At 43.9% G+C, this 25,440-nt stretch overlaps 1 protein-coding gene across 1 annotated transcript in view; it reads left to right on the forward strand.

Annotated features, from left to right (window-relative positions):
• Positions 1-843: 843 nt before the first annotated feature.
• YWHAG (tyrosine 3-monooxygenase/tryptophan 5-monooxygenase activation protein gamma) overlaps positions 844-25,440 on the forward strand; it is a 35,764-nt gene continuing 11,167 nt past the window's right edge. The window contains 1 exon segment of the mRNA XM_075852982.1: positions 844-1,327. Within this exon segment, the coding sequence (XP_075709097.1) occupies positions 1,241-1,327 (87 nt within the window). The 5' untranslated portion in view covers positions 844-1,240.

The following is a 25,440-nucleotide window of genomic DNA, read 5'->3' on the forward strand; positions in this document are numbered from 1 at the left end:
TCGGTGTGTAAACAGCGAGATGCGCTGTCGGAATGATCGCAGTAACGAGCGCTCATCCCTATATAGAAGAAACCATTGCTCATTGTGAAAGGAGCAAACAAGCGCCGATCAACTAACTGTCTCGTTAATCGGTGCTCGTTTGCACGGCCCACATCGGGCTGTGTAATAGGACCCTTAGTTCCAACTCACTCTTCTAATTCTCTTACAGCAAGCGACACATGAATTGGCATGTCAGCAGGGGTGCATCTGGGCCGCTCCCTCTGTGGGGGTGGTATTGTGGTGGCGGGCACAGCCATGCAATGATACACTCCAGCTACCCCACCTTACACGTGGGGTCATTTTACAAGACTAATGATGGATGTTACATATCTATTTGAAACAGATCCTCATCGATCCTACTGACTTATATAAGGTTTGTCATGTGTCTAATTTTTTTTACCAGGCGGAATGCCGCTGCAGACGACGCTAGCGTGAGGCGCAATAGAAACCCAAAGGGACAAAAACATGAGGCAAGTGTGAACAGAGTGGAAATTGTGATGACTTTACTTATTACAAACCATGTATGAATCAGCAAGATTTAGGTTATTGTCTCTGCAGCACTGACTTAAAATTCCGCCGTATAACGCAAAAAAAAACCGACACATTTAATTGTGTGAGGTAATATGGGATGGGAATATAAAATTCTATACGAAAAATTAGAGACCGACGTTTTCTGTTCAAGCCGGGAGTTGTAGTTTCTACACAAAGGCGTTTCCCTCTACAAACGTCTGTACCGCAGGTCTCGAGAAACTACATCTCCCAGGACGCACTGAGGCAGTACCCGTAGCTATACCGTTTCGGCTGGAAAGCTGAGAGCCCCCGCCCAGAAGCCCGTAAGCGCCTCTCACAAGCGTTGGAGCCGTCGGCTGCCCTTTTACGGTTGCTGACATCAGCTGTGGGGGAGAAAGGACGGGAGAGAGTGACATGACGCCACCGGGCGGTTTCACACACGATAGGAGGAGCAAGCAGGAGGCGGTCCCGGAGGCACGCACAGTCAGCGGGGAGTAACCGGTTAGTGGGGAGACCGTTATTCAGCAGCAGCAGAGGACACGACAAGCAGCAGAGTGTGCCAGTGTAATATATAGGCAACGCAAGGGCGTAACTCGCGGCTCTACCATCGCCCTGTGTGTCAGCTCCGCCGCCGCACATACAGCTAGCCGCAACCGAGTTCTTACCGCCACACCGAACCGCTCCATACAAGATGGTGGACCGCGAGCAGCTCGTGCAGAAAGCCCGACTGGCAGAACAAGCCGAGAGATACGACGACATGGCGGCTGCCATGAAAGCAGTAAGTGCGGGCAGGAGCTGAGGGTTACTGTCTTCTATGAATCCCGTTACACGTGTGCTTATCTCCCGCCTCAAGCGCTCCTCAGTGGTGCCTCACACTGCCGGCTCCTCAGTGCGGGACGTCTGTACGGTCTTTTCTGCCGCTCCAGCTCTCATGGCGGGTTACGTCAGAATTGCTGCTGTCTCTAATAGATAGATTTCATGGCTACCTGTTAGTGAGGGCGGGTGCACTTCAGCTGCGGTACATGTGGCCTCCTGGTCTGTGTGTGGGTTAGGGAGGTGTGAGGCGTGACTGAAGGAGTCATACATTGTATAGGCTCATGGAGCAGATGTACAGGACAGATAGTGGAACCGCCTGAAGTAGCCTTGCTATAATGGGAATAGACTATGACTGCTTCTCATAGTGAGCTCATACACCTGTGCTCGTCCCCTGGTGCAGTGGCAGCACTCGTTCACTTCCATAGACGCCTCACCAGTGTCCACTGCCTGGCACTCTCCCTTATACAGTTACCCATCATATCCACTGTCTATATGTTTAGAGCTGGTTGCTTTCCTTCCAGAGAAAAGAGCAGTAGGGAGAGAGACAAACCAGTGGTGGGAGGCAGTAGCATCTCTTCCAGAAGATTCTGCGTTTGTCATATTGCAGAGAAGGGCTGGACTGTCTGGAGGAGGGAGGGAATCGACGGAGAGGCAATTGTTTAAATGAATTGGGAGAAACTGCTCTGAGTTGCAGGTGCAATATTGCTCTGTGGGTGCATTTATTTTATACACTATTTTATGTTACCGACCGGGCACATGTTCTGACTACACACATGGCACCATCCTGTAGATCTCCATGTGCCAGTCACCGACATTCAATGGAAATGTAATCCTCCGCTTATTTGTAAAATAAAGGACTTTACTTTTTTTCTACATAACAGGAATTCTCATTGAAGATTAGGAGCCATCGGTGCAATACCTTGTGTGTATTAGACGAATGTATGAATGATTGCTCTGGAGTCTAGTGCTATAGTTCCTGTATGCAGAAGTATGTCCTCCTCTGCCCTCATGCAGTCATATTTGTTACCTCACTTATTACCATAGCAACCAGTGATGTCGTTTGGAGGCTAAATCTGCATTGCACCCAGGTGATTGGTACCAGACAGCATGTATGGCCGTTATCCAAGATATTGCAGTGATGAAATGTGTGTAAGCTGGCAGCGTTAGCATAGGGTCTGCTATGAATATCTGACAATAAATAATTATATAACACAGGACTATTCCAGAGTCATGTGCACTTTGCCTGCTTCCCAATGTCTGCAGTGGAGTTTGCAGTCTAATTTTTTTTTTCGCTCCTGTCTAGGACTAGTTTTATAGAATGGCGTTTTAATAATGATTTTTTTTTTTATTTTTTTTTATTTTTGGGTGTATGGAGAGAAGCCCTTATTAAAATGAGAAGACAAGCAGATGTTGCACTGATCATATCCAGGTCAATGGCTATTAGCAAGTAGTCATTGTCGTTTTTAATAAATGACACTTTGATATTTTGGGTTAGGGAAGCTACACACGAGCGTTGTTAGTTCCTTTTATGTAATTTGTTAAGCAGTGTGTTTTTGTAGCCAAAACAAGGAATGGATCTAAAACAATAAGCATAGTATTCAGTTCTACTTCCTAGGATCTGTCCCTGCTTTTTGACAAAAAATGAACGAATAATTATTTAGTGCCTCTAGTATTCATACCCGTGCTGCCTGTGGCCTTCAGGTGGCACATACAGATGTCTATGGTCTTGTGCGTTTTGATATATGCTGTTAGCACTTCTCAACCAGAGCAGGTTAGAAAGAGAGCTGCAAGCTAAATGCCACTTACCAGAGCTGTAAGGTGGGATTTTTTTTTTTTTAATGCATCCAACCCCCCCCCCCCCTCCATTAACTACTAAATCCATAAAATCTGTCTGAATGTGTACTGAAGTCTTCTTATACATTATTTACATATCGGTGCCGTTATATTTGGCGACAGATATGTAAATAAGCCCCTGAAATGTCAATAGGGAGTTTCTATCTAACTAAATGGCAAGGGGGCGGTGGTTCTGCAGAGAGCGCTCTGTGTGCGTGTTCTCGCAGAAGGGAACACAGCACAAGCTGTCCTGACACTGTCCGTAGCTGATTGGACAGTGTCAGAGCGAAGACATCACGCCCCCTTGACATTTAGTTAGATCGAAACTCCCCATTGACCGTTCAGGGGCTTATTTACATATCGGGCGCCAAATATAACAGCACCGATATGTAAATAACGGAGGAAGATATAAAAATAATTTCAAGTGAGACTGTGTTAGTGAAGCCCTGCCCACTACATGCTACACTCCGCTGCACATGTATGGGCAGGTAAAAGGTTCTACATGGGCTCGTTTGTTAGCTGTTCGCATCGTTTATGCGGCCTATAAAAATCATCATCATTGTTGGCAGTGCATCTGCCCGTGTAAACGGGATGTGCTACCGACAATGATGCAGACTTTGTTAACACGATCGTTCAGTCCCTACAATCATTCGTACCCAATCCGTTTGCATTGGCATGTGGGCTGAAATCTGACCGTGTAAACTAAAGTTTAGTCCTTGGCTTTTTCGGTCTGCCAGTTCATTTGGTAAATGAGGTCTTTGATAATGGACAGTGAGTATTAACCCCTTCCTGACATCCGCTGTATATATACAGCGCTGTCGGGCAGGGCTTCCCATAAAGCGCAGTACCATTACGTTGCGGTGATAGTGCGGGCTCAGAAGCTGAGCCCGCACCATCACCACCGGGTGCAAGCTGTATGTTACAGCTGGCACCCTGAGGTAGCGGCCAGGACCGGAGCTAGCATCCGATCGATTTAATCCCTCAAATGCTGCGTTCAATAGAGATCGCAGCATGTGAGGAGTTTTTAGCCACCGGCACCCCAGAAATGTGATCGCTGGGTTGCGGATGGCTGCAAAGGCGATCGGAGGCTTAATACTTCCCGGTCTGCCAGCAACGGAAGCCTCCTATGCCCCGCTCGTTTCAAGTAATAACATAAAACATGATTACCCTTTTTCCCTTATCAAGTCATTTATTATTGAAAAAAAATAATAAAACCATACATATTTGGTATCGCTGCGTCCATAACGACCTGAACTAAAATAAAAATATGTTATTACTCCCTCAGTCAACGCTGTAAAAAACAACCTAAAAAATGGCAGCATTGCTTTTTTTTGGTCACTTTGTCTTCCAAAAATTGAAATAGAAAGTGATCAATAAGTCGCATGTATCCAAAAATGGTACTTCTAAAATCACCAGGGCGTGAGGTCTTCGCTCTGACACTGTCCAATCAGCTACGGAAAATGTCAGGGCGGCTTGCGCTATGTTCCCTCCCGCGAGAACACACAGGCTAATTTACTGTAATATAGATATATGCCAGTACATTAAAGTTTAAAAAATAAAGTAAAAACATAAAGTAATGTTAAATAAAAAATTAAAAAAACACACACACTTTTTTTTTACAATAAACATTAAAATAAGTCTCAATACATAAAATATACATATTCAGTATTGGCGCGGCCGTAATAACCTTCACAACGATTTTTTTGCGTAATTTATGATGTGTACGCTGTAAAAAAAATAAAATAAACTGCTTTCTTTCACTTATTGTGGGGCACGAGGTGTGATGAATTTAACCTCCATGTGCCTCACATTAATAGTAATTCACCCCATCATGTACCATACACATTAACCCATTATGACTGAGAAACATGATGGGGTTAATTACTATTAATGTGAGGCACGTGGAGGTTAAATTCATCATCACACTTTGCGCCTCACATCAGAAAATGGAAGAACTTTTTTATTTTGGCAAAGTATCGAATTGGTATCTAAATCGCAATACTAAATGAAGTATCGGTATCGAAGTCCGAATTCTGGTATCGTGACATCCCTAGTACTGGCGTATATCTATATGCCAGTACATTAGCCTGTGTACTGATAGTACACAGGCAGTTGATCGGACAGGCCTAAGTATGCCCTAACAGGAAATATGGTAAGACTGCTCTGGGGTCCTTCAATGGACCCTGGGCTGTCTGCCCGTATATGGTATGTCCCTCAAGCGAGTCACAGGGATTACTGTGATGCGATCCAAGGGGCATCCCCCCTTCTTCCTCTTGAATGCTGCAGTCAGCTTTGACCGCAGCATTCAGGAGAATAGCAGCGGAGAGGTTTCTCTGATCTTCGCCGTTATAGAGCGGGGCTGCGGCTGTGTAATACAGCCACTGCCCCTCTCCTGACAACAAGTGCACGCGCGGTCAGCATGAGGAGATGTGGCCGGCGCTGCACCAATGAGGTTCAGGCTCTGAAGACAGAACATAGGGGTGTTTTGCAGCGCGGCCACCATGTTCTGTTCTCAGTGCAGCCGCTCATTAGTGCAGCGCCGGCCGCATCGCATCATCCTGACAGCGCGCACATGTAAGGACTCCGGAGCGGGGCAATGACTATCACATAGCCGCAGCCCTGCTCTCATACATTCATGTGTTACTATACTGAGCCGTGCGGCTGCACAGCTAACTATCGAAATACATAAAACAACGGTATCGAACCGTTTGGGGATACAAAGTATCGAAACAGCATCGAAGTTTTGATGCATCGTGCATCCCTAGTGCTGAGTGTGAGATGTATTCAGTGTGGACGGTGTGCGGAGCTAAGCTTGTCAGATGTAGTAGAGCTGAGTGTGTGTATGTGTAGTAGAGCGGAGTCGGGGAGGAGACTGTCAGCAGCAGATGGTTATTCCTATCACAGAGTGGTGTGACAGTCTCCTCTACCTTGGAGGAGACTGTCAGCAAGATTGTATGGGGACGCTGGAGGAAACGGTCAGCAGTATTGGGTGGTGATCTTGGAGGAGACTGTCAGCATGATGGTGGGATAAAGACATTCAGCAGGAGAGGCATGTAAAATGCGCAAAAAAAGTGTCAAATACATGCCGTGTGATCCTGTCGAAAGTGAAGTGAATGACTTTTCAGTTATCATTCTACGGGTATGTTCACAGTGTTTTCAGACGTTTTTCGCGCCGTAAATGTCCTGAAAAATGGCTGAAAAATCGGAAGCAGAACACCTCCAAACATCTGCCCATTGGTTTCAATGAGAAATACGGGGTTCTGTTCCGACGGGCAGTCTTTTTACGCGGCCATTTTCCAAAAATGGCACGTAAAAAGAAGTGCATGTCACTTCTTGGGACGTTTTTGGAGCCATTTTTCATTGACTCTATATAAAAAAACGCGAGTTTGATTAAAAAATGGCTGAAAATCAGGAGCCGTTTTCCATTTTGTTTAGTAAGCGTGTAAACATACCCTTAAACTTTTGGTGTGTCCTATAGCTTCTTCAAGCTGCATTTCAACAATCACACCCAAAATGGCAGCCGGACACTGCTTAGCAATTTGAAGACACCTTTTCCTGGCTTGTAGGAGGGGGGTGAGATTCCCTCCCACAAAATTATGGCAGCTGAGAGTCAGGTTGCTTTGCCTTAATCACCTTGCTGTAATTCTGGGAAATGCTTCCTCTGGTGGCCAACATAGGAAAACATGTCAAATTATAATTACATTTTTAATACTTTCCACCATGTGGAGAAAAATAAATAAATACAGCAAAGAACGTAAAAAATATAATAGAAATAAGTAACTTACTTAAAAAAAAATGTTTAATTTGCGACACTTTCCCTGGGCTGGTCCTTGGGCGATGTAGCCCACCATATACCGTACATTGGGATACACTTGGACCCTTCGTCAGATGTATCAGTCGGGGGTCTACCTGACGTATACCTCCGACGGAAGGCCTAAACGTGATGTGAATAGGGTTTGAGTGCCAGACTATTGCTGTCATGTGCTTGATGACACACAGACATGAACGTGGAGCTGTGACAGCAGGTCATCAATATTACCAAAACTACAGGACTTCTAGAACCAGGTGACTGGATTTGGACTACATGAGTTAAAAGCTAAAGTATATTAGTAAGGGGCTGTTCACATATTTCCGTTGTCCGTTTCCCTCAGGGAAACTGATGCTAGAACGGATCCCATAGCTTTCTATGCGATCTGTCCTGGCACAGGGGGACATCAGTTGTGGCTCCGTATGGCGCTGGACTTCTGCAAGAGCCGGATCCAAAAGATGTTACCTGCGTTTTTGGGGTCTGGCTCCCAGGGAGGTCTGGCGCCGTATCCTATCTATTTTAACTGTGGCCGGGTGCTGCCGCATCCACCTTCTAGTGGGAAGGCGGCCGGGGATATGTCCCGCTGTCAACTATCTAATACAGCAATTCTGAAGCAGAAAACCATCAGCTTCCTTCAGAATTAGTTCGGAACAGAGGGAGCTCCTGGACACCCCGGGCACAGCGCTACTTTAAGTGCTGTGCTCGGGGAAGCCCTTAATGTCACTGTCCATATATGCAAACAAGAAGTAGAAAAGAGAGGCAGCACTCCAAACAGATGTCGTCAGAAAAGTGGATTTATTCTCCCATCAGTGCAGTAAACAGTGCAACGTTTAACCCCTTCAGGACCAAGCTCATTTTGGCCTTCAGGACCAGACCCATTTTTTCAAATCTGACATATTTCACTTTATGTGGTAATAACTCCGGAATGCTTTTACCTATCAAAGCGATTCTGAGATTGTTTTCTCGTGACACATTGGACTTTATGATAGTGGAAAAATGTGGTCGATAAATTCAGTATTTACCAGTGAAAAATACCAAAATTTTTCTAAATGTAAATGTATCTGCTTGTAAGACAGGCATTTATGCCACACAAAATTGTTGCTAATTAACATCCCCCACATGTCTACTTTAGATTGGCATCGTTTTTTGAACGTCCTTTTATTTTTCTATGACGTCACAAGGCTTAGAACTTTAGCAGCAATTTCTCACGTTTTCAAGAAAATTTCAAAAGGCTATCTTTACAGGGGCCAGTTCAGTTGTGAAGCGGCTTTTAGGGCCTTCTATATTAGAAACCGCCAAAAAGTCACCCCATTTTAAAATCTTCACCGCTCAAAGTATTCAAAACAGCATTTAGAAAGTTTCTTAACCCCTTAAACGTTTCACAGGAGTTAAAGCAACGTAGAGGTGACATTTTCAAATTTCATTATTTTATTATTTTTTTTTGCAGAAATTCATTTTTAATCTATTTTTTTGTAACAGAAGTTTTTACCAGAGAAATGCAACTCCATATTTATTGCCCAGATTCTGCAGTTTTTAGAAATATCCCACATGTGGCCCTAAGTGTGGTAATAGACTGAAGCACCGGCCTCCGAAGCAAAGGAGCACATAGTGGATTTTGGGCCTCCTTTTTATTAGAAAATATTTTAGGCACCATGTCAGGTTTCAAGGGCTCTTTCGGTGACAAAACCGTGGAAATCCAACAAAAGTGACCCCATTTTGGAAACTATACCCCTTGAGGAAATTATCTAGGTATAGTGAGCATTTTGACCCCGCAGGTTTTTTGCAGAAATTATTGGAAGTAGGCCGTGAAAATCGACATTCTTTCAAAGAAAATTTAGGTTTAGCTAATTTTTTCTAATTTCCACAAGGACTAAAGGAGAAAAAGCACCGCAACATTTGTAAAGCAATTTCTCCAGAGTAAAACAATACCCCAGATGTGGTAATAAATGGCTGTTTGGACACACGGCGGAGCTTAGAAGGGAAAGAGCGCCTTTTGGCTTTTGGAGCTCAAATTTAGCAGAAATGGTTTGCGGAGACCATGTCTCATTTGCAAAGCCCCTAAGGGACCAAAACAGTGAAAACGCCAAAAAAGTGACTCCATTGAGAAAACTACACCCCTTGAGGAATCCATCTAGGGGTGTAGTGAGCATTTTGCCCCTACAGGTGTTTCATAGATTTTATTAGAATTGGGCAGTGAAAATAAAAAAAAATCCTTTTTCTTCAATAAGACGTAGTTTTAGCTCTAAATTTTCTCCACAAATAAAGGAAAAAAAGAACCCCAACATTTGTAAAGCAACTTCTCTGGAGTACGGCAATACCCCACACGTGGTCATAAACTGCTGTTTGGGCACACGGCAGGGCTCAGAATGGAAGGAGCGCCATTTGCTTTTGGTGTACAGATTTTGCTGCATTTGGTTTCTGGTCGCTATGTTGCAATTGCAAAGTCCCTGTGGCACCAAAACAGTGGATCCCCCCCAGAAGTGACCCCATTTTGGAAACTGCACCCCTCAAGGCATTTATTAAGGGGTGTAGTGAGCATTTTCACCCCACGTGTCTTTTCCATAAATGATTGCGCTGCGGAAGGTACAAATTAAAATTTTTCCCTAGATATGCCAATTCAGTGTCAAATATGTCGTGCCACTGGGGGGACACACCCAAAAATTGTTAAAAGGGTTCTCCCGGGTATGGCGATGCCATATATGTGGAAGTAAACTGCTGTTTGGGCACACTGTAGGGCTCAGATGGGTGGGAGCGCCATTTGGCTTTTGGAGCGTGGAATTTGCTTGGTAATAGTTTTGTTTGGAGTATCACTGCTGTTTCCGTTTATAATGTGGGGCATATGTGAGCTCGGCAGAGTACATCAGGGGCATAGTTAGGTGGTATAATAAGGTAAAAAAAACAATAAAATGATCCATAGATGTGTGTTACGCTGTGATCGATCCTTTCTGCACAGGCCGGTGTCGCACTGATAAATGTCCTTCCTTATCCCCCTTTTGGTCCACACTCCGCACATTTGCAGTTTGGGGAATTTTGCCGGGAAAGTGTTGTCCTGGTATAATACGGGCGCCCTCGCTTCCAGCAGATATGTTTGGGCCCTCCCCTTCCTGGTTCCCTAATTTTAGTGCATTGATACATCGCCTTTTGAAACAGAAGAAATGTTCCCCCTCGGGCCGGCACAACTGGATATTTTTCTTTCCTGAATTATTGGAGCCTTAACTTATTTTATTTTTTTCATAGACGTAGTGGTATGAGGGCTCTTTTTTTACGGGACGAGCTGTAGATTTTATTGGTACCATATAGGGGTACATGCGACTTTTTGATCACTTGTTATCCTTTTTTTTTGGGAGGCAAGTTGACAAAAAAAACAGCAATTCTGCCATAGTTTTTTTTTTTTTTTTTTTTTTTTTTTTTTATATACAGCGTTCACCACGCGCCATAAATTACATGTTACCTTTATTCTGCGGGTCAGTACGATTCCAGCGATACCTAATTTATAGAACTTTTTGCACAATAAAATAACTTTTGGAAAGAGAATGTATTTTTCTGTCGCCATGTTGAGAGCCATAACCTTTTCATTTTTTCGTCGATGGAGCTGGGTGAGGGCTTATTTTTTGCGAGATGAGGTATAGATTTTATAGGTACCATTTTTGGATACATGCGACTTTTTGATCACTTTTTATTTCAATTTTTGGAAGACAGTGACCAAAAAAAAAACCGTAATTATGGCAGTGTTTTTGAGGTCTTTTTTTACGCGTTCACTCCGCTGGATAAATAACATAATATTTCATAGTTCAGGTCGTTACGGTCGCAGCGATACCAAATATGTATGGCTTTATTATTTTTTTTAATAATAGACTTGATAAGTGAAAACGGGCGATTGTGTTTTATTTTATTACTTGAAACTTTTATTGTATGTTTTACAACTTTTATTTTTACTTTTTTTACACTTGAATGTCCAACTGTTTGATGTTCTAATACATTGCACTACCTATGTAGTGCAATGTATTGGAACTGTCAGTTGTTCACTGACAGCAAGCCGATCAGGCTCCGCATCTGGGCGGGGCCTAATCATCTTACGTAATGGCAGACAGGAGTCCATTGTTAAGGCTCCTGTTGCTATAGTAACAGTCGCCAGCCTTGCCATCGCATGGCTGCCGATTTGCTACAAACCTCTAGGGTGCAGCGATCACAATGGATCGCTGCATCGAAGGGGTTAATGCCAGGAATCGGAGCTAGCTCCGGTTCCTGGTGATAGATCGGGGTATCTGCTGTAACATACAGCGGTCACCCACTGCTGATGACGCCGGCTCAGCTTCTGAGCCGGCGCCATCTTGCCGATGGTACCGAAAGCCTCCTGGGCCCCGCCGACGACTGGGCATAGGAGGATTCCTTTACTGGCAGACCGGGAGGTAAGTATTAGCCCTCTGATCGCCTTTGCATCCACCGGCAACCCAACGATCACATTGCTGGGGTGCCGGTGGCTATAAACTCTATCTCTATTGAACGCAGCATGTGAGGGGTTAATCGGTCGGATCGGAGGCTACCTCCGGTCCTGGCCGATACCTCAGGGTGCCAGCTGTAACATACAGCTGTCACCCGGCGGTGATGTCGCTGGCTCAGCTCCTGAGCCAGCTTCATCTCCATCACGTACAGTGACGTGAAAATTCGGTAAGACACCAGTTTTAATCATGTTACTGTACGTGATTCGGCGGGAAGGGGTTCAGCTGCTCAATGCAGCCTTTGTCAAGCATTGAGCAGCTGAAACATTGCACTGTTTACTGCACTGATTGGAGAATAAGTGTTATTTATATCACATGGTAAACGCCGTTGATTTAAGACGCGAAAAAGAGTGGCAAAATTTCAGGTTTTTTTCTATTTCCCCCCCCCAAAAAAAGTTAATAAAAGTTAATCAATAAATAATATGTCCCCCAAAACGGTGCTATTAAAAAGTACAATTTGTCCCGCAAAAAACAAGACCTTATACAGCTATGTCGACGCAAAAATAAAAGAGTTATAGCTCTTGGAATTCGACGATGGAAAAACGTAAAAAATGGCTTGGTCATTAAGGTCTAAAATAGGCTGGTCATTAAGGGGTTAAACACGCCCAGTTGGACTTTTGCAAGCCTCATTTGCATAAATACAAAAATGGTCATAACTTGGCCAAAAATGCTCGTTTAAAAATAAATAAAAACGTTACTGTAATCTACATTGCAGCGCCGATCTGCTGCAATAGCAGATAGGGGTTGCAAAATCTGGTGACAGAGCCTCTTTAACAATACTTTGTTTTTACTTTATTTTTAAACTTGAATGTACTGACATATATCAGATATGTGCCAGTACATTAGCCTGTGGACAGATAGCACACAGGCAGTTGTTAGGACATACTTGGGTATGTCCTAACAACCTGAAATATGGTAAGACAGCCCTGGGGTCCGTCAATAGACCCTGGGCTGTCTGCCCATATATGGTATGGCCCTCGATCGCGTCACAGGAATTCCCTGTGACGGGATCCAGGGGCATCCCCCCCCCCCTTCTAATTTTGTTCCTGAATGCTGCAGTCAGCTGTGATCTCAGCATTCAGGGGAATAACAGCGGAGATGAGAGGTTTCTCTGATCTCTGCCGTTATAGAGCGGGGCTGCGGCTGTGTAATACAGCCATTGCCCCGCTCCTGACAGGAAGTGCGCGCGCGGTCAGCATGAGGTGATTCGGCCGCGCTGCACTAATGAGTGGCGGTGCAGGCACTGGGGACAGAACATGGGGGTGTTTTGTAGAGCGCCCGCCATGTTCTGTCTCCAGTGCCGCCGCTCATTAGTGCAGCGCTGGCCGCATCGCATCATCCTGACCCCGCAAACTTATCATGACTCAGGAGCGGGGCTGTGGCTGAATTACACAGCCGCAGCCGCGCTCCCATACATTCATGTATTACTATACTGAGCTGTGCGGCTGCGCAGCTCAGTATCGAAATACAGGAAATAGCGGTATCGAACCGTTTAGGGATGCACAGTATCGAAACACTTACCGCTGTCAGGCGCAGTCTCTGCGATGTTGGTCAGTGCGTCGTTTTCGACCTCTAGGTCGTCCTCATTGCCTTGTATGAGAAAGGTGCCGTTATTATATAGACTTATGGTAAGTGTAATACTTCCATCATTTTCTGTGTTTTTTTTTATTCGGATCTGTCGGCCCTTATTGATGCCACACTTTGATATGTCCTTCTAGTGCTTGCACAAGGCTGTGTGCCAGGCAGAGGAGAGCTCGGTATAGAATGATACATTTCTTTTCTTCTTGACTTCTTTAGCGGTAAAGTCAGCAAAAAGTGTCTCTGGATTTTGTCTGATTGTGACAAGTTTTATGGCTTTCCTCGCTTGAATGCCCTTCAGAGTATGTGATCTCCAAGGTGCCTGACCCCCTGTTGTCTAAATCTTCTATCCCAAACTCAGGCTTATGGACATTTACTTTATTCTGCTTTTCTTGTTCTAGATTGTGATTTTTCCATTTTTTTTAAATAAATCCTTATATCTATGGTATTTTCTTTCTAGTAGGATTGTGTTGGTGTTGCAGGAAGTTCTTACCTTTTGGATGCTCCGTTCTCTGGACTCGGTCAGACTTGATGCTCTCTGCTGCAGTCTGTCCACTAACCAAAATTCTTGTTTTTTTTTGTTTTTTTTTCCAAATCTTTTATTTTTTTATTTTTCATGAAGAACTTTTAGTCCTGCTTCCTCCTGCCTTCCATGGAGTCTGTATTATCCAGGTTATGCCTTAGGGTATGTTCACGCGCAGTGAGCAAAAACGTCTGAAAATACAGAGCTGTTTTCAGGCGAAAAGAGCTCCTGATTTTCAGACATTTTTTTTTTTTTAACAACTCCCGTTTTTTACTGCCGTTTTTGGAGCTGTTTTTCAATGGAGTCAATGAAAAACTCCTCCAAAAACGTCCGAAGAAGTGTCCTGCACTTCCTTTGACGAGCCGTCATTTTACGCGCCATATTTTGACAGCGACCTGGAAAATAAAGGCTCGTGGGAACAGAACATTGTAATTCCAATTGAAAGCAATGGGCAGATGTTTGTAGGCGTATTAGTTTTTTTCAAGCGTAATTCAAGTCGTAAAACGCCCGAATTATGTCTGAAACCACTGCGTGTGAACATACCCTTAGGCGGGATTCACACGACCGGGTCGTTCCCGAGCCCGAGTGTCGGCCGGTAAAATCGGCCATTTTGCCCGGCCGGTTTGCATAAAGTTATGCATCCGTGCCGGGCCGGGCAGATCCGGACAGTGACATCAGCGGCAGCTCCTGAAGGGGAATCCCCATGTGTTCGGGGATTCCGCTTCAGGAGTTTCCCCTGATGTCACTGCCCAGATATGGACAGAGACATCAAGCGCTCTGTCCAGGAGCGGAATCCCCGAAAACACGGGGATTCCGCTCCTTCAAGGAGCTAAAGTGCGGCTAGCACATAGCAGAGCGGGGAGATACCTCCCCGCTCTGCTATAGTGGCGTCGCTACAGTAGCAGCAGCCGCAGCAGCTGCTGCTACTACTACTAGCGGCGCCATCGAAGGTGTCGCCGAGCCAGGGTGCTTTTAACAAGCAGGGGAAGGGAGCCAGCGCAGCGCTCCCTCCACCTGCTGTACACCCCGGCCCTGCAACACAGTGTACAGCGATGCCATTCGTCAGAATGGCATCAACTCCTCCTCCTCACATGCACTCTGCGCTGTGAGGAGGAGGAGATAGAGCGCAAGCGCCGGGAAACCCGGCCATCACTCGGAACACATTCCGGTGATGGCCGTGTAATACCCGGCCCCATAGACTTCTATGGGAGCCGGGCGGCCGGGTGTCCGGGCAAAGATAGAGCATGTCCTATTTTTTGACGGCCGGATTTTCCGGCCGTCAAAAAATCGGTCGTGTGAATAGCCCCATTAGGGGTCTATTATTCCTAATGCAGCCGGGTGCCGGCCGATTTATGAACGGCCGGCACCCGGCCGGGAAACCCTGCCGTGTGAATGAGGCCTTACAGTTTGCTCATTACAAGGTATATATTTATGTAGACTCAGGAGCACATGTTCAGTGCTGCTTACTCCTTGGAAAGCTGGGCGTATCTCATCTATCTCCTATCTATCCCATATCTCTATCTATATCTAACTCTCTATCTCCTTCCCTCCTTTCTCTCTCCCTCACACTCTCCCCCTCCCCCCCCCTCTTTTGTTTTTCCTGTTTTGTTTTTTTCTCTCGATGGCTGTGACGTGTAACTTTTTTTTTTTTTTTTTATAACGTGAGACTTTACAGGGTGCCAGATGGCTGACTGATGGCATCCATCGGATATATATGAGAAAGGCCCTGTGAATGGGGCTGAAATGTCGCAGCATTGACATGGATGAATAAACCACTTTCCATACTAAATTCCTGGAGTGCTGCGATTCCTGTGTCTACTACTTACCTAGTGGACCCTTGATCAAGGTCGTTTGCATAGCGCCCTATCTTTTATGCGAATTGCTGCTTTTTCTAATATAGATATATATTATACATTTTATTTGTTTTTAACACGTTTGTCACATCTCGCGCCATATAGCTTTGTGTTATGTCTCATTTAGAGGGAAAGTAAGACATCCTGAGTACCAGCGATTATCTTCCTCTCATGGCTGAGTTTCATAAAGACTGGAGCATTAAATCGGTACACACCACCACCACTTTTAAACTTTAACAAGCTGCACTGCTGAGTCTCCACATTATTTTGATAGGATGTTGAAATGTTTCAGTTAGCCCTTATTCACACGACAGGGTTTCCCGGCCGTAAAACGTCCGTCACCCGGCTGCAGTAGGAACAATAGACCCCTAATGGGACTATTCACACGACCGATTTTTTTTGACGGCCCGGGAAACCCGGCCGTCAAAAAATGGGACATGTCCTATTTTCGGCCGTTTACCCGGCTCCCATAGAAGTATATGGGGCCGGGTAATACACGGCCGTCACTGGAATGTGTCCCGAGTGATGGCCATGTATTCTGTCGCTTGCGCACTCTCTCTCCTCCTCCTCACAGTGCAGAGTGCATGTGAGGAGGAGGGTCCTTTTTTGCTCCCTGTAGAAGTCTGAATCTCCAATCCCCGGCCGGGATTGGGGATTCCGCTACAGGAGAAGTGAGTGACTACGCTGTCCATATATGGACACAGCGACGTCACTCACTTCTAAAGCGGAATCCCCTACACCTTGGCCGGGGATTCCTCTCCAGGTGAAGTCAGTGACTAAACTGTCCATATATGGACATTGAAGTCAGTGATTTCTCCTGGAAGGGGGGCCGGGTGGGTGCAACCTACGCTGTGTGACATTACCTATCACTGGTATGGGTTGTCCACCGGATATTCCCTGTGGACAACCCATACCAGTGATATCGTCTTACATCGACCGTGACCAAGTCGCTTTCCACCTCAACTTTACCATCTTTTGTTGCAATAAAACTTAAATTTGTTTACATCTGGATCTTTTGCGTACCTCTGTGTGTGCTGGGGTTTAACCCCTTCCCTCTTTAGCCACTTTTGACCTTCCTGACCGAGCCTCATTTTTCAAATCTGACATGTTTCACTTTTTGTGGTAATAACTCCGGAATGCTTTCACCTATCCAAGCGATTCTGAGATTGTTTTCTCGTGACACATTGCACTTTAAGTTACTGGCAAAATTTGCTCGATATGTTCAGTATTTAATTGTGAAAAACACCAAAATTTAGCGAAAAATTGCAAAAATTTGCATTTTTCTCAATTTAAATGTATCTGCTTGTAAGACAGGCAGTTATACCACACAAAATTGTTGCTAATTAACATCCCCCATATGTCTACTTTAGATTGGCATCGTTTTTTGAACATGCTTTTATTTTTCTATGACCTCACAAGGCTTAGAACTTTAGCAGCAATTTCTCACATTTTCAAGAAAATTTCAAAAGGCCATTTTTACAGGGGCCAGTTCAGTTGTGAAGTGGCTTTGAGGGCCTTATATATTAGAAACCCCCAAAAAGTCCCCCCATTTTAAAAACTTCACCCCTCAAAGTATTCAAAACAGCATTTAGAAAATGTCTTAACCCTTTACACATTTCACAGGAATTAAAGCAAAGTAGAGGTGAAATTTACAAATTTCATATTTTTTTGCAGAAATAAATTTTTAGTACAATTTTTTTTTTTTATAACACAGAAGGTTTTACCAGAGAAATGCAACTCAATATTTGTTGCCCAGTTTCTGCAGTTTTAGGAAATATCCCACATGTGGCCGTAGCGTGCTACTGGAATGAAGCACCGGCCTCAGAAGCAAAGGAGCACCTAGAGGATTTTGGGGCCTCCTTTTTGTTAGAATAAATTTTAGGCACCATGTCAGGTTTGAAGGGCTCTTGCGGTGCCAAAACAGTCAAAATCCCCCAAAAGTGACCCCATCTGGGAAACTACACACCTCAAGGAAATTATCTAGGGGTGTAATGAGCATTTTGACCGCACAGGTTTTTTACAGAAATTATTGGAAGTAGGCCGTGAAAATTAAAATCAACATTTCTTCAAAGAAAATGTAGGTTTAGCTTATTTTTACTCATTTCCACAAGGACTGAAGGAGAAAAAGCACCACAAAATTTGTAAAGCAATTTCTCCCGAGTAAAACAATGCCCCACGTGGTAATAAACGGCTGTTTGGAGACACGGCTTGGCTTAGAAGGGAAAGAGCGCTATTTGGCTTTTGGAGATCACATTGAGCAGGAATGGTTTGCGGCGGCCATGTCCCATTTACAAAGCCCCTGAGGGGACAAAACCGTGGAAACCCCCCACAAGTGACCCCATTTTGGAAACTACACCCATTGAGGAAATTATCTAGGGGTATAGTGAGCGATTTGACCCCACAGGTTTTTTGTAGAAATTATTGGAAGTAGGCCCTGAAAATAAAAATCAACATTTCTTCAAAGAAAATGTAGGTTTAGCTTATTTTTACTCATTTCCACAAGGACTGAAGGAGAAAAAGCACCACAAAATTTGTAAAGCAATTTCTCCCGAGTAAAACAATGCCCCACGTGGTAATAAACGGCTGTTTGGAGACACGGCTTGGCTTAGAAGGGAAAGAGCGCTATTTGGCTTTTGGAGATCACATTGAGCAGGAATGGTTTGCGGCGGCCATGTCACATTTGCAAAGCCCCTGAGGGGAAAAAACAATGAAAACGCCCAAAAAGTGACACCATTTAGGAAACTACACCTCTTGAGGAATTCATCTAGGGGCGTAGTGAGCATTTTGACCCCACAGATGTTTCATAAAATTTATTAGAATTGGGCAGTGAAAATAAAAACAATCCTTTTTCTTCAATAAGACGTAGCTTTAGCGCAAATTTTTTCATTTTCGCAACAAATGAAGGAAAAAAAAGAACCCAACATTTGTAAAGCAATTTCTACCGAGTACGGCAATACCCCATATGTGGTCATAAACTGCTGTTTGGGCACACGGCAGGGCTCAGAAGGGAAGGACCGCCATTTGGAGTGCAGATGTTGCTGGATTGGTTTCTGGGTGCCTGTGGGCCCAAAACAGTGGAAACCCCCCAGAAGTGACCCAATTTTGGAAACTACACCCCTCAATTCATTTACCTAGGGGTGTAGTGAGCATGTTAACCCTGCAGGTGTTTTGTAGAAATTAGTGTGAACTCGATGTTGCAGAGTGAAAATGGGATTTTTTCCACAGATATGTGGACAATATGTGGTGCCCAGCTTGTGCCACAATAACAAGACAGCTCTCTAATTATTATGCTGGGTTTCCTGGTTTTAGAAACACCCTACATGTGGCCCTAATCTCTTGCCTGGACAGTCGACCAGGCTCAGGAGTGAAAGTGTACCATGTAAAATTGAGGCCTAATTTGGCGATTTACAAAGTATTGGTTCACAACTGCAGAGGCTCAGATGTGAAATAATAAAAATAAACCCCTGGGAAGTGACCCCATTATGGAAACTGCACCCCTCAAGGCATTTATTAAGGGGTGTAGTGAGCATTTTCACCCCACAGGTCTTTTCCATAAATGAATGCGCTGTGGATGGTGCAAATTAAAAATTTATATTTTTCCCTAGATATGCCATTCAGTGGCAAATATGTCGTGCCCAGCTTATGCCACTGGAGACACACACCCCAAAAATTGCTAAAAGGGTTCTCCCGGGTATGACGGTGCCATATATGTGGAAGGAAACTGCTGTTTGGGCACGCTGTAGGGTTCAGATGGGAGGAAATGCCATTTGGCTTTTGGAGCGTGGATTTTGCTTGGTAGTAGTTTTGTTTGGAGTCTTACTGCTGTTTCCGTTTATAATGTAGGGCATATGTAAGCCGGGCGGAGTATATAAGGGGCATAGTCAGGTGGTATGATAATGGGGTTAAAAAAAACAATAAAATGATCCATAGATGTGTGTTACGCTGTGACACAATCCTTTCTGCACAGGCCGGAGTCGCACTGATATATGGCGTCCTTTATTATCCCCCTTTTGATCCACACTCCGCGCCTTTTTGTAGTTTGGGGAATTTTGCTGGGAAAGTCTTGTCCTGGTATAATACGGGAACCGTCGCTTCCAGCGGACATGTTTGGGCCCTCCCTTTCCTGGTTCCCTAATTTTAGGTCCTTGATAAATCGCCTCTTCAAACAGAAGAAATGTTTCCCTCGGGCACAACTGCATATTTTTTTATTTCCTGACTTATTGGAGCCATAACTAATTTTATTTTTCATAGACGTAGCGGTATGAGGGCTGGTTTGTTGCGGGACGAGCTGTAGTTATTATTGGTACCATTTTGGGGTACATGCAACTTTTTGATCACCTTTTATCCTATTTTTTGGGATGCTAGGTAAACAAAAAAACGCAATTCTGGCACAGCTTTTTTTGTTTTTTTTTATACAGCGTTCACCACGCATTATAAACTACATGTTAACTTTATTTTGTGGGTCAGTACGATTCCGGCGATACCTAATTTATAGCACTTTTTTATGTTTTACAACTTTTTGCACAATAAAATTACTTTTGTAAAAAGAATGTATTTTTTCTGTCGCCAAGTTGTGAGAACCATAACGTTTTAATTTTTTTGTCGACAGAGCTGTATGAGGGCTTGTTTTTTGCGGGACGAGCTATAGTTTTTATAGGTACCATTTTTGGATACGTGCGACTTTTTGATCACTTTTTATTTTAATATTTGTAGAGCAAAGTGACCAAAAAACAGAAACTCTGGTAAAGTTTTTTACGTTTTTTTTTACGCTGTTCACCGCGTGCAATAAATAATATAATATTTTGATGCCTCAGGTCGTTACGGTCGTGGCGATACCAAATACATATGGTTTATTATTATTTTTCAATAATAAAGGACTTGATAAGAGTAAAAGGGGGATTGTGTTTTATTTGATTACTTGAAACTTTTATTGTTTTCAAACTTTTATTTTTTGCACTTTTTTTACACTTTTTTTACACTTTTCTTCAAGTCCCACTAGGGGACTTGAAGGTCCAATGGTCAGTTGTTTTTTTTTCTAATACATTGCACTACCTATGTAGTGCAATGTATTAGATCTGTCAGTCATTCACTGACAGCAAGCCGATTAGGCTTCGCCTCCCGGCGGGGCCTAAATCGGCTTCCGTAATGGCAGAGCAGGAGACCATTGTGTCTCCTGTTGCCATAACAGCAGTCGCCAGTCCCGATTGCCTGTCAGGGCTGGCGATCTGCTAGTAACCGCTACGATGCAGCAATCGCTTTCGATTGCTGCATCGAAGGGGTTAATGGCAGGGATCGGAGCTAGCTCCGGTTCCTGCCGTTACAGGTGGATGTCAGCTGTACAGTACAGCTGACTTCCACCGCTGATGACGCCGGGCGGATCTTGACCGGCTTCGGTGCTAGGCAGACCGGGAGGCCAGTATTAGGCCTCCGGTTGCCATTGCAGCCACCGGAAACCCGGGAAATTCATTACTGGGGTTTCGATGAGCTGCAAACACCTTAAGTGCAGCGATCGCGTTTGAGCGCTGCACTTAAGGGGTTAATGGCGGGGATCGAAGCTAATTTCGGTCCCCGCCGTTACAGCCGGATGTCAGCTGTAAGATACAGCTGAGATCCGGTGATGATGGCACCGGCTCAGCTTCTGAGCCGGTCCCAAACATTCGGCGTACATGTACGGCAAGATGCGGGAAGTCAATGCTTTCCATGACGTACATGTACGGCAAATGTCGGGAAGGGGTTAATATTTCCAATACTGTTTTGACATTATGACACTATGTTTGTAAACCGAAAACACGTGGTGCTTTTCTGTTTTCAATCATAGTTTTGACTATGACATAGTTTTGAAGTGCTTCCGTGTGGTGCGCATGATTTTCACGCACCCATTTACTTCAATGGGTGCGTGATGCGCGAACAACGCACCAATATAGGACATGTTGTGCGTTTCACTGACAGTCTATGGGGCCGTGCAGACAAACATAGGGCTGTGCGAGGCGCGTGAAAACCACGCGCGTTGCACGGACGTATATCACACGAGCGCTCATCAGCCTGATCTACTGCGACGCCAAAAGACGTCCCTGTAGACTAAGCACCTTCACCGCCTGACGTCAAAAGACAGTGGGCGGTTGGGAAGGAGTTAACAACTGGAGGTATCTGCATGCTACGTATACGGGTGGATTTACACGAGCGTGTGCGTTTTGCGCTCGCAAAAAAACGCGGCATTTTGCATGCGCAAAAGGCACTTAAAGAGGCTCTGTCACCAGATTTTGCAACCCCTATCTCCTATTGCAGCAGATCGGCGCTGCAATGTAGATAACAGTAAAGTTGTTTGTTTTTTTCAAAAACGAGCACTTTTGGCCAAGTTATGACCATTTTTATATTTATGCAAATGAGGCTTTCTTAATTTTAAACACGCCCAGTTGTACTTATGTCCAAGTGGGCGTGTATTGTGTGTGTACATCTGGGCGTTTTTACTTCTTTTACTAGCTGGGCGTTGTGAATAGAAGTGTATGATGCTGACGAATCAGCATCATCCACTTCTCTTCGTTACCACCCAGCTTCTGGCAGTGCACAGACACACAGCGTGTTCTCGAGAGATCACGCTGTGACGTCACTTCCTGCCCCAGGTCCTGTATCGTGTCGAACGAGCGAGGACACATCGGTACCAGGCGACAGAGGCTACATCGACTTACCTGCAAACGCCGATGCTGCAGCAGAATCAACTGTAGCCTCTGTCGCTAGCATCATACACTTCTATTCACAACGCCCAGCTAGTAAAAGAAGTAAAAACGCCCAGATGTACACACAATACACGCCCAGTTGTACATAACTTTAAACACGCCCAGTTGTACTTAAAGCCTCATTTGCATAAATATAAAAATGGTCATAATTTGGCCAAAAATGCTCGTTTTTGAAAAAAAAAAACACGTTACTCTTATCTACATTGCAGCGCCGATCTGCTGCAATAGGAGATAGGGGTTGCAAAATCTGGTGACAGAGCCTCTTAACCCCTTAACGACCAAGGACGAAAATGTACGTCATGGTCGGCTGCTAGTTCCCGCACCATGACGTACATTTTCGTCCGCATTTCAAACTGTCACTCTGTGTAAACACAGAGTGACAGACCCGCGCTGACAGCTGTCCCCGACAGCTGAGACATCAGTCTTGCCGGACAGCGGACCATCACCGCTGATTTCGGCAGTTAACCCCTTAAGTGCGGCGACGGATTGCCCTCGCCGCATTTAAGTGGTTTGAAGCACATCAGCAGCCCCCACGAAGTGATCGTGGGGGCTACCGATGCTTGTCACGGCAATCGGAGGTCAGATAATGACCTCCGGGTTGCCATGCACGGAAGCCTCGGAGGAGCAGCCTCCGGCCGTTCCTCCTCTGCTTCCTGTCAGTGTGACAGTCACGTCACAATGACAGTTAGAGTACATTACACTACGTGTGTAGTGTAATGTACTCTAGCAGCGATCAAAGCTGCAAGACTAAGTGTCCCCTAGTGGGACAAGTAAAAAAAGTAAAAAAAAAGTAATAAAAATGTTTTAAAAAAAGTGTAAAAATAAAAGTTAGAAGTTCTATAAACACTAAATGCTTTTTTTCCTATAATAAGACTTTTATTATAGAAAAAAAATGAACACGTTAAAAAAGTACACATATTTGGTATCGCCGCGTTCGTAACGAACACAACTATAAAACTATAATGTTATTTTTCCCGCACGATGAACACCCCAAAAAAAATCAATAAAAAACTACGACAGAATCGCAATTTTTTTGGGTCACCACCCCTCCCTAAATAAAGAATAAAAAGTGATCAAAAAGTCGCATGTACCCGAAAATAGTACCAATAAAAACTTCTACCCGTCCCGCAAAAAACAAGCCCTTACACAGCTTTTTTGACTAAAAAATTATGGCTCTCAGAATATGGTGACACAGAATTTTTTTTTTATAAATAAGTCATTTTATTGCGCAAACGCTAAAAAAAAGGACCAAACCTATATACATATGGTATCGCCGTAATCGTACCAACCCGCAGAATAAAGTAAAAATGTCATTTATAGCGTACGGTGAGCGCCGCAAAAAAAAACCTAAAAAAACGGTGTCAGAATTCCTGTTTTTTGCTCAGGATTGCAAAAAAATTGAATAAAAAGTGATCAAAAAAAATCGCATGTACCCCAAAATGGTACCAATGAAAACTACAGATTGTCCCGCCACAAATAAGCCCTCACACCGCTCTATTGATGGAAAAATAAAAAAGTTATGGCTCTTGGAAAGCGGGGAGTGAAAATCTAAAATATGAAAGCAAAAAATGGATCAGTCCTGAAAGGGTTAATTCATTTCTAATGAAAAAACGTATGACAACATGTTGGGTATTTCCGTACTCGGGAGACATTGCTTTATAAAAAAATGGTTGTTTTTTTCCTCCTTTATCGCTTGTGAAAATGAGAAAATGCAACATTTTAGTGGAAAAAAATTTGATATTAATTTTCGCGCCCTAATTCTAATAAACTCTGCAAAAGACCCGTGGGGTCTAAATGCTCACTATACCCCTAGAAAAATTCCTTGAAGGTTTTTCCAAAATGGGGTCACTTTTGGTGGGTTTCCACTGTTTTGGTCCCTCCAGTGCATTGCAAATGCGACATGGCACCGAAAACCATTCCAGCAAAATCATAAATCCAAATGGCGCTCCTTCCATTCTGAGCCCTGCTGTGGGTCCAAACAGCAGTTTATTACCACATATGGGGTATTGTCGTAATCGGGAGACATTGCTTTACAAATGTTGGGGTGCATTTTCTTCGTTATTCCTTGTAAATAATAAAAATTTCTATGTTGTTTCAGAAAAAAAGTACATTTTAATTCTTACAGACTAATTTCAATATATTTAGCGAAAAACCTGTGTGGTCAAAATGCTAACTATACCCCTAGATAAATACCTTAAGGGGTCTAGTTTTTGAAATGGGGTCGTTTATGGGGAGTTTCTATCGTTCTGGCAGCTCAAAGCTTCTCCAAATGTACATTGGGGCCTAAAACATTTTCAAGCAAAATATGAGTCCTGAAAGCCTCCGGGTGTTCCCTTCCTTTGGGGCCCTGCCGTGTGTCCAAACAACGCATTAGGGCCACAATGTGGGTATTTTTGAAAACAGGAGAAAGAGGGTGATAGATTTTGGGGTTTGTTTCTTCATTTTCATGTTCGCTTTACAAAGAAATCGGTCTTCAAACAAATACTTTTATGAAAAAAGTGAAATTATTATTTTTTTCACCTGCTATGCATTAAATTTAGCAAAGAACTGTGGGGTCAAAATAATTACTATACCCCTAAATAAATACCTTTATGGGGTCTAGTTTTCTAAATGGGGTCGTTTATGGGGAGTTTCTATCGTTTTGGCAGCTCAAAGCCTCTCCAAATGTACAGTGGGGCCTAAAACATTTTCAAGCAAAATATGAGTCCTGAAAGCCTCCGGGTGCTCCCTTCATTTTGGGTCCTGCCGTGTGTCCAGGCAGCGCATTAGGGCCACAATGTTGGTATTTTTGAAAACAGGAGAAACAGGGTGATAGATTTTGTGGTGTGTTTCTTCATTCTCATGGTCGCTTTACAAAGAAATTGGTTTTCAAACTGATACTTTTATGAAAAAAGTGAATTTTATTTTTTTTTCGCCTGCTATGTATTAAATTTAGCAAAAAACTGTGGGGTCAAAATACTTACTATACCCTTAGGTAAATACCTTAAGGGGTCTAGTTTTCTAAATGGGGTCATTTGTGGGGGTTTCCATCACTCTGAGACCTATGAGCCTCTGAAAACCTGGCTTGGTGCCGGAAAACAAAATGTACTTACAAATTGAATAATAATTTTATAAATTTTGAAGTCCTCTAAATTGCTGAAAATTTATTTTATTTTTTCAAAAGTGCTGCCAAAATGGAGTAAAGAGATAGAAATATATATTTAATTAAAAAAATTGTACAGTATGTGTGTACATATGTGACATATTG

This window comes from Rhinoderma darwinii, chromosome 2 (assembly GCF_050947455.1).
Source record: "Rhinoderma darwinii isolate aRhiDar2 chromosome 2, aRhiDar2.hap1, whole genome shotgun sequence".
In the NCBI taxonomy this organism is placed as follows: domain Eukaryota; kingdom Metazoa; phylum Chordata; class Amphibia; order Anura; family Rhinodermatidae; genus Rhinoderma; species Rhinoderma darwinii.